We start from the raw sequence: 9,917 nt of genomic DNA, 5'->3' as shown, positions 1-9,917 counted from the left end.
ACAATAAGACAAACTGTCACATGCTACAAAAGAGATATTTAAGCAAATCTCTGTCCTGGCAAAACAGAAGATGACCACACCCATGGCATTACCTACAGGGAGTTTGTTGAAATCAAGTAATATCTGTTGAACATTTTGCAAAGCAAATAAGAATTAATTTAATATTTATTATCTGGCATGTTTGGGCGTTTCTTGTGCACCGACTTGAAATAGTGTTTTAAAACTGTGTTTCAGCTCTTAAAATACTTGTGATGGCTGAAAGCTCTTGATGATCTAAAGTCCTGCCAAGAGTGAACCACTCCACAGAGGCCTGAACTATGGCCAGCTGAATCTGGTAAACAAATACACTCTCACTGTGTACACATGTTAGTGGTACAGTAGTACACATGTTTTTTATAACTGACATTCAGATCTTTGGCTCTTCTGTTAATAATCTCTCTATGAAACTGCACTTTTCTAAGGGCCCAACATATTTTTTTGGAAAACAGAAAGTTAATAGTTAACTAATATTCAAAACACAGCTGGTTTTGTACACGTGCAATAACAAATCACAAACATGAACAAATTCATGTGATCAACAACTGTAAATGTTAATCATTTACAGTTACATCAGTCATTCACATTTTAGTTGATCCTGTCAGACTTTTAATAGAGCTGAGTGATAAATGATACAGTAAGCAAAACAAATGTTGTGTTATTACAAGCAATAAAAATGGAGAGTTAATGTCAAAACTCCATAGTCCTCTAATCACCTGTTATTAATAGATCTGTCTAGTTAGCCTTGTCTTGAAACACACATACTGGTACTGTGCAGAAATAGAACAGTTAACTAAAACGGATGTGTTGTGTACACAAAGCAGGAGTTTATTGCATTTTTGCATTGCATAATTCTTAATACAATACTTGCGCTACCTCTTTTCAAACAGATTTTTAAGTATTATCAGCAAGATGTACATCTTAGCTTAGCATGTATGCATGCTAACATTTACTGTTTTGCACTAAACACAAACAACAGCTGAGGCTGATGGGAATAACATTTTGCAGGTATAAACCAGAGTACTGGGCAAATTGAAACTTGAACCAGATGGTCTAAAAAACTAATTTTTCAACTCAATTTAGCCTAGTTTTTCACCCTGTCACCTGTGCATCTTTTGAATCATCAAATCTTTGATTACTGGGGGAGTTTGGGGACTTCCATGGGGCTCAAAAAAATGACAAACCACGCACTTTCACTTCACTTATTAGAAGTCAGCCTAAAGACAAAGGTGACTGTTTATTGTACTGATCGGTGGATACAATGTAAGTCCTATAATTCTGCATAGGTGTCATCTATAAACTCTTGTCAGTCCATAAGGGACAACTACAATATGAATTCAGCTTGAGTGGTTATACAGTAAACATGTGGTAAGCCAATGCCAGCATAAAGACATAAGTAAATGTAGCAATAAAATAAGGTAAAATACTTGATTAAAAGTAAAAGTCATGCAGTACAGTAAAATAATCTTTATTTGGTCTTGAGTAAAAGAAAATAAAAGTTAGGGCATATGCACATGTATACAGTAATGTACACCCACATACAGCACATATACAAATGTACATGCATGCACATGCATAAATGCACATACAGTATAAACACACATTGAAACACACATACTGGTACTGTGTAGAAATTGAACAGAATAACTAAAACGGATGTGTTGTGTACACAAAGCAGGAGTTTATTGCATTTTTGCATTGCATAATTCTTAACACAATATTTGCGCTACCTCTTTTCAAACTGATTTTTAAGTATTATCAGCAAGATGTACATAATCTATCACAATTATCTATCTTCTTGTAAATTGGTCTTGAAACAGTGTGCAAGTTAAAGTTAAATTAAAGCTGATTCTGATATTCATATTAAAAGTAAAAGTAAGATTATACTGTATATTCTAATTATTTGTTGGATTACAAAATATACAAATCAAATGCATTAAATCCATAACCTTTTGATGTTGCAAATGGCTGAGGTGGTGCTAATAGTCTAAGTATTTTATAGCTATTTTAATAAATATGATGATATCATTGTGTGTTAATGATACATAAAAATATGAATCTGTAATGAAACTAGTAATTATAGATTATGTCAAGTAGTGGAGTACTTTTAGCAGTGTAAGGTAACATGAAATAGAAACATTCAGGTAGCCTATAACCCAAACTTGTACTTGAGTAAATCTACTTTAAAGTACTGCTATTTACACATAAATTCAGCGGGTTATTAAAAGACGAGTACCTGCTGCAGCTTGTTATTATGTAACTGTTTAAAAAATAATGTTATTGACTCGAGCGATTTGATCGTCCACCCGAAAGGACATGAGCGCACGCGGCGTGGCTGTACTGTACAGTTGGGGTTTCACCCTTCACGTTGTGCTCTGCAACGTGACCGCTATGTTACCGTCCCACGTTACGTTGACATAAACGCGCTTGGCTCCGCCCCTCTCGTGTACTGAAAGTGTGTCACTGGGTTAAAGTGGCTCGAGCGGCCGGGCGGAGGGGCGTGGCCGAGAAATGGGTCACATGGGCGAGCTCACTATTGAGAACATTTAGTTCTCTTGACTAACCCGCAGTCACTTACAACAAGGAGGGAGTTCCTGCAATTCAGACGTAACATTTACGTTCTCGGTTTGTCCTCTTTGGAGCTGCAGATTAGTATCCCGAAGTATAACGTTACTCCTGGAATGAGCCTCAGTACCATCTTTCTACTCCTACATACATACAGTCGCCAAGTTTAGTCTCAGTCGTTTTTTTCCTGACAGTTACAGAAGTCGTGACAGAAGAGTTTATTTCAATTTCGTTGGGAGACTTTCCTTTTTCCTCGAACAGAGATGCCTGAGGAAGTTGGAACAGCCAAGCCAGGTAAGAGAACACTGTTTGATATAATAATGTATTACATGCACTGACTTGGACTTTGCTGCATTGATGGTGTCAACATTCGTATATCAAGTTTAATTATGTTCTCGCTATTTAACCCACCAGTCATTTGCTATTATTATGAAACTAAAAATATATTTGTGGTTTAAAATCACTGAATGCATATAATGAGTATTACCAAATCGATCTAGGCAATGTATATTTTTAGCAAGGCTAAACTTGCTATAATGTTAACTAGTGCGGCATCATTATCATCCACTCGGTGTCAGAAAATGTTGACACATTTTTATTAATTGTTTTATTACATTATCGTGTAGTTAAACTTTGTTAGAAACGCAGTTCTGGCCGTGTTACTGTATTTTAAAACGGGGTTAGGAGTGTCAGTGCGGCGCTGCGTCGGCGTTACCTGTATGCATTTGACACAACAACAGTGTTTATCTTCCCCGGTCCTGCTCACATGGACAGCGTAGCCTAGCCATGTGCCCGTGTGTGTACACGGGTTGGAGAACACTGCTCTGATTGGTCGAGGGGCGTTCCTGTCCGTTAGCAGAGCTCTTCGCTGATTGGCCGGAGCAGGCCCCATGACGCAGAACATTGCATAATCGACGCTGTACACAGCACTCCCGACGCGAGGCTGTACTGCAGGATACACGTGAGGCGGTGGGAGACCGCAGCCACTGACCTAGATTTGTTTCTCCTCCTCGCGCTTGGCTTTCACAGAAATTCATGACAGGTCCACGTGTGGGTGGGCCGTAAAAGAGAACAGTCATGGTTGTGGTTAGGTAATCGTGTGCTGCAGCTGCGTCTAAATTTAGGGTGTTTTAGAGTTAATGAAGAAGAACACATTGAAGCTTTTACACAAATATTCCAATAAAGACGTACACGTGCGCAGTTTTCTGAGTACATTTAACTTTTATATAAATGGAAACCAAGTAAGCATGTTTGGTGTGTTAATATTGCACACTGCCCTACTTAAAATGACTCCCGTAAACACCATGACAGTGCCTTGCTTAAGGGCAGTTGGATCAAAGAACTTGAAGTATTGTTAAATATATTTGGAATGAATATATAATAAAATAATCAGTTTTAAGTTATTCTGAATGCATTTATCAATTGGTATGTCCAATCTTGTGTTTTTGAAACAGTTGTGCAGGCTCTTGTTGTGGATCCAGTAAACTTTTAATTACAAAGTCTTGCTACAAAACAGTCACCAGAGTGCTTTTCTGGCCAAAAATGTCATGGCATAACCCTGTGGTGGATGTTATCCCTTTGCATTCTTTTGTTGCTACAACTGTTATGATGTTCTAGTGCTTCAGTGACCCTGTCTGGTCGTCAGTCAGTGGAGCACATTCCCATAGCATAGAGTTCCGGGCATGTTATATAACGTGTTATCCAACCAGCAAGCATGGGAGGTGATAAAGCAGGTCAATCACACCAACCAAGAAACACATAGGCGTGCCAGACGCACCTGTTTTTACTGTACTGAATGAGTTTTTTTATTTGGCAAACAAAGCTATTTCTGCAGCAACTCTATCATCTTTTTTATAATCTGTCACTGCCCTAGAGCCGTCCCAAGCCTGAAGAATAGTAGAGTTTAAAAAACATTTACACAACATTGATATCTTGATGTGCCTGCTGAAATGGTGTGTTTTGTTTCTCAGAAATGGATTTACTTTGAAAAAAGGTGTCACATGTCCCGAGATGGCAAGTCTTGCATTGTGTATTTGCTTAATGCAATGGTTCATTACCTTACGGGAACAACAGCAGTAGAAGGAGTCTGAATGTCTACATTGGCACCATTATTTACAGTTACAGTTAAAGAGTCTTATAACAAAACGGGAAAAAAATTTACTTATTGGAAATAATTTATCTGCTCTAACCTTCTCTCTCTCTCTCTCCCCCCATAGGAGGAGTCATTGCCTATATTTCCTCTGGCTCTGCCTCCAGCCCAGAGTCCTGTATGACCACCACCCCCAGCAGTGGCTACCTGTCGACATCACCAACTTTGCCCCGCCCCTCGCTGCCCAGCAGGGCCGTGGGCATGGTGGTGGATATCTCTCCACCGGGCAAGAATGGCCACCAGCGTGGCCACGGCACGGAGAAGGCCGGGCGCTCCTCCACATCCACCAAGAGCAGCATCACCAGTAAGTACAACATCAACAAGTCTTGCCATTATTGAAATACTAGGCTAAAAATGTTGCATATCTTGATCTGGTGCATGTGAATCACTGCTTATCTTTTTGCAGAAATCAATGGCATGGTGCTGTTGTGCAAGGTTTGTGGTGATGTGGCCTCAGGTTTCCACTATGGCGTCCATGCTTGCGAAGGCTGCAAGGTGAGACAAGTTCCTGCAATGAAGCGTTGCGCTTCTGCAAGTTTGATTCATATCCTCTTGCTGATTGTACATGCTCACATGACTAATGCTCCACATGGGGATTTGTGGTTCCTTAGGGCTTCTTCAGAAGAAGCATCCAGCAGAACATCCAGTACAAGAAGTGTCTTAAGATGGAGAACTGCACCATCATGAGGATCAACAGGAATCGCTGCCAGCAGTGTCGGTTCAAGAAGTGTCTGTCTGTCGGCATGTCCAGAGATGGTGAGCAGTACATTTAGTTTAGTTTCAGTTAGCCTTTTGCCTAGTTTATCACCATACAGTTAAAGCAAAAAGCAAAAAGACACCTGCTGATTGGTGTGTAAACAGAAGTGCAACAGTATAGCTGCAGTTTCTTGCCCCATGCAATTAATTTACTCTCAAACTTATTCTTGGTGCCGCTTAATAAGTCGTAAATTTTGACACAATCTAATGGCTGTCATTTTTTTACTCTCAGCTGTCCGATTTGGCCGCATCCCAAAGCGGGAAAAGCAGAGGATGCTGCTGGAGATGCAGAACGCCATGAACAACATGATGAGCAACAACAGCCAGCTGCACGGCATGCTGCACGGCCACCAGAGCTCGTCACTGCCCATGGAGGCCATGACCAACGATGTCAGCTCTTCTGCCTCTTCAGCCTCCTCTTCTTCTGATTCCCTGTCGTGCTCCAACCCTTCCTCCCCGCAGTGCCCCCAGGACTCAGAGTCTGTGGTTTCCATGGACACCAACTCCAGCTCTGCTTCCTCCTGCGCATCAGACAGCGGCGAGGACGAGGCCGTCGTTACAGTGAGCAGGCAACATCAAGATGCCTTTGCGTTTAGCCAGCAGAGGTCACCAAGACAGAGCCAGGCCTCTCCCTCGCCGGTCACTGGCGCCCTGGAGACGCCGTGCAACAGCCGCATGGAGGAGCAACAGGAGAGCTGGAACTGCTGGAATCGCAATGTGGTTGTGAGAGGTTACCAGCACAATTCTAACAGTCAGCACATCACCAACACTGCTTACAGGGAGGAGGGGGGAGTTTACCAGCAGCAGCCTCAGCAGCAGCGGCCTAACAGCACTCCTAGCTGTGAACCATCAGAAGACAGCCAAAGACAGCATGAGTTTAACACACAAACTGCCTCAAGTGGTTATAGTGGACCAACCAACTACATGAATAATAGAGCACACTTGGTGAGTAGTAAATATTTTCAGTTCTTAAAATTCATATTTGCATTATTGAAAACTACACTGGACTTTTGATCACCTTCCCTGATTGACCTTCTGTCTTCATGTTTTGCCAGGTCTGTCCGATGAACACATCACCCTACGTGGATCCCTGCAAGCCGAGCCAGGAGATCTGGGAGGAGTTCTCCATGAGCTTTACCCCCGCCGTGCGGGAGGTGGTCGACTTCGCCAAGAGGATCCCAGGCTTCTGCGACCTCCCCGAGCGCGACCAAGTCAGCCTGCTCAAAGCTGGAACTTTTGAGGTAAGAGGGCAAACAAGCCAAACATAAACACTTTGTGTTAGTTTGTTTTTGCTTTGAAGTCGAACGGTGCAGGCTGAATATAATGTCCACTGTGGCTTTCCCAAACAGAGCAGACTGTCAGCTGTGTGTGCTGACTAATATTTGCTCTGATAACAGTTGCATTGGAAATGAAAGAGACTTTACTTTTCGTTCTTATGTGGAAAGAGATGTAGCTGTTGCTATTTAGATGAGTATGTTTTACTTGAACACAGATTTATCCAACCCCTTGGTTTCTGTTCAGTATGGTGCAAAAGTTGCCCTTTCATGTTTTGCTCATAAAGCACTGACTCTAGATACTGTACGCCTTAAAAGAATACATAGAAAACATATTTCAAAATGACAGTTGCTTCATTCTCATCTGTTAAAAAGGTTCACATCATAAAACCAGTGTCAGAATTATTGTTCATACAGTAGAGCTTTATTTTTACCTGCACAAATCAAACCATAGCATAAACTAAAATCGCTCTCTTTCCCTCTCTCGACTCCAAGGTGCTGATGGTCCGATTCGCGTCCCTGTTCAATATGGTGGAGCAGACGGTGACCTTCTTGAGCGGCAAGCGCTACAGCCTTGACACGCTACGGTCGCTGGGCGCCGGCGAGCTGCTCAACTCTATGTGCGAGTTCAGCGAGAAGCTGGCAGCGCTGCAACTCGACTCGGAGGAAATGAGCCTGTTCACAGCCGTGGTGCTCGTCTCAGCCGGTAAGAACAACAGTCGGAATATGTTGTTGTTATTACAAGGCTCAAAATGAACCCAGGAGCAACAAATACCTGATCTATTCTATGACCTTTTAAAATAGAATATATTTAAAGCAAAATGTACATTAGTTTTGCTAGAAAACTATCAAGTGATCTAAAACACTAATGAAGCCCTGATCTGTCCTCCCGCGTTAACCCTTTCTTCCTTTTTGTTCTGGCTCAGATCGCTCAGGGATCCAGGACCTAAACTCAGTTGAGGCCCTGCAGGACAAACTGATCCGGGCACTGCGAAACCAGGTGATACAGAACCACGGCGACGAGGCGTCCACCACCTTCACCAAGCTGCTGCTCAAGCTTCCCGAGCTGCGTTCACTCAACAACATGCACTCAGAGGAACTGCTCTCCTTCAGAGTTCACCCTTAAAAGCTTCCTAGGTGGGGTACATCTGTGCCCTCCATGTTATCCACACACCTCCACCAGGACCTGCCTCTTACTGCCCCCTCACCTTCTGTTCGACCAACCCACAAAGTTGTGTGTTCCTAGAATGTATTAAAAGTTATTTTTTATTATATTTTTGTTAAAAAGACCATCTGGGGTCTGAAGAGAGAAGAATATAAAACTGTACTGTATTTATAGAAGAGATATCTTACGCTTCTTGCACAGAAACACACGCAAATGCACGTGTGTTTGAGTTGCTTAGTTTTGCAAAATTGGAGGCGCTTTTCTATTTTCCAGAGAAAGAAAAGAACTGGCTTTAGGAAATTATAAGAGACTATAAACCAATTGGTCAATTCAAAAGCCATTTTATTTCAAAGTGTATTTTCTGATAAGTGGGAGAATGTGAGAGACAATATATGCCTTACATACTGCATGTTTGTTTGGTTCAATATTGTGAGTAACACATGGGAGCAAGAAAGGCAGGCTATCAGAAAATGTATGGAAGTATGTCTAATGATTGCTGCTAATGCATGGCTGTACTTAATGCGAACAACTATTTCTTGGATCTTCTCCCCTTGCCTCAGAAAGCATCAGTTCTTTGTTTCAGTGTGTATAGTTTATATTTTCTTTTCTTTGTATTTAAATTTTTTATGTGTTCAAGTCCATGTGAACTGCCTGTACACTGCCTGGTGATTTCTGGGGGAGTTGATGACGCCATTTTCAGCAACACTGTATTTGCACATGTTCTGGAGCAGAAAAACTAATTAACACAAAACCCACAAAAAGGTGTGACACAGCATCAAGTAGGCTACCGGTCACACGCAAGAGTTTTTGCTGTTCTCCAACTTTCCGGTTTTTATGACACTTTTCTTTTTTGTCTTTTTTTTTAATGAAACGTTGTGTGCTTTCAGCATAGCACTGATTCTGACACTTGTTTTTGTTATTCATTGTGTTGAAATATCTGTTTCTTTGACTGGCAACACTGCCATATGTTAATAACTATATATATATATATATGATGGACATAGCATATAAATATGATATAGTATGAATAAATACAAGACAAGAATGCTCTGTGTAGTTTGTGTTTTTATTGATGGGATACAAAGTATTTTGAATGAATGAAGCTAGTGACAGCACATTCATTGACTGTGGTTTTCCACTAGGTGGAGCTACTTGGACACAGCATATTGATTTAAACTTGTTAAATGTAATTTCCTCACTTGAAAACCGTAAGTTACCAGTTTGTCATTGCAAATAGTTGCATAACATTAATCAATTTTGAGTACAAAGATCCACAAGTAGTCTGCAGATAGACATCCATACATTTAAAATCAAAGACGACACTTATCTCAAGGCTTTATTCCTTCCCTACTTTAAATTTGTGGCAGAATTTTAGGCATAATTCCAATTAGCTTGATGCAGAACAGGTGCACAGATTTAAAGGGAAAATTAAAGTCCTATAACGAATTTAATGTCTTTTCCACAGAGACTCAATGTTTTAGCAAGAAGAAAAGCTCTCCAAATGTAAATAGTTGCAAATTGTTAATGAGTTTACAGTCCAGAGATCCATGAGCAGTCTACAGAACGACTTCTAAGTTAACAGAATCTTAAACTGCACTTATTTTTAATTTTGAGGTTGGTTTGTGTGTTGGAATGAGCTTCTAGATGTATTAGGCTAATTTTCTTTTGTCTTTTTTTCTCCCTGAATTTAAGCATTACAGAAAATAAAGAGAAATTAAGAGAAAGTCAACTTTAAAACTATTAACTGCTGATAATGATAAAATATATAAGATTATTATTTATTTTAAGCCACACCACAGCCTACAAACTGGGAACTGAGTAAGGAATGACACAGAATATATATATATATGTGTGTGTATAATTTCCAGTTTTAGATGTTCCTAGTTAGACATTTACTTAAGTACAGTTTTAAGGTACTTGCACTGTGCTTGAATATTTTATGCTACTTTATACTACTAGTCCACTACACATT

The 9,917-nt window shown here is 40.6% G+C and overlaps 1 protein-coding gene across 1 annotated transcript; it reads left to right on the top strand.

Moving 5' to 3' along the window:
* Nucleotides 1–2,592: 2,592 nt before the first annotated feature.
* On the top strand, nt 2,593–8,938 carry nr1d2a (nuclear receptor subfamily 1, group D, member 2a). The gene is made up of 8 exons (XM_038710625.1): nt 2,593–2,895; nt 4,818–5,054; nt 5,157–5,245; nt 5,362–5,506; nt 5,739–6,451; nt 6,562–6,747; nt 7,276–7,486; nt 7,707–8,938. The coding sequence occupies exons 1-8, from the start codon at nt 2,865–2,867 to the stop codon at nt 7,904–7,906; spliced, it is 1,812 nt and encodes a 603-aa protein (XP_038566553.1). The 5' UTR covers nt 2,593–2,864; the 3' UTR covers nt 7,907–8,938.
* Nucleotides 8,939–9,917: the final 979 nt, after the last annotated feature.

Source organism: Micropterus salmoides, unplaced genomic scaffold (assembly GCF_014851395.1).
Source record: "Micropterus salmoides isolate LMB-PRFRI ecotype aquatic unplaced genomic scaffold, ASM1485139v1 Ms_hic_scaffold_11, whole genome shotgun sequence".
In the NCBI taxonomy this organism is placed as follows: domain Eukaryota; kingdom Metazoa; phylum Chordata; class Actinopteri; order Centrarchiformes; family Centrarchidae; genus Micropterus; species Micropterus salmoides.
The sequence above is the reverse complement of the archived record's forward strand: the minus strand, read 5'-3'. Positions and strand labels throughout refer to the sequence as shown.

Bases quoted from the DNA above. Each gene is read 5' to 3' on its own strand.
- nr1d2a (XM_038710625.1), top strand. From the start codon at position 2,865: ATGCCTGAGGAAGTTGGAACAGCCAAGCCAG. The intron at 5,246-5,361 runs GTGAGACAAGTT...GTGGTTCCTTAG, and splicing joins ATGCTTGCGAAGGCTGCAAG to GGCTTCTTCAGAAGAAGCAT. The intron at 7,487-7,706 runs GTAAGAACAACA...GTTCTGGCTCAG, and splicing joins CGTGGTGCTCGTCTCAGCCG to ATCGCTCAGGGATCCAGGAC.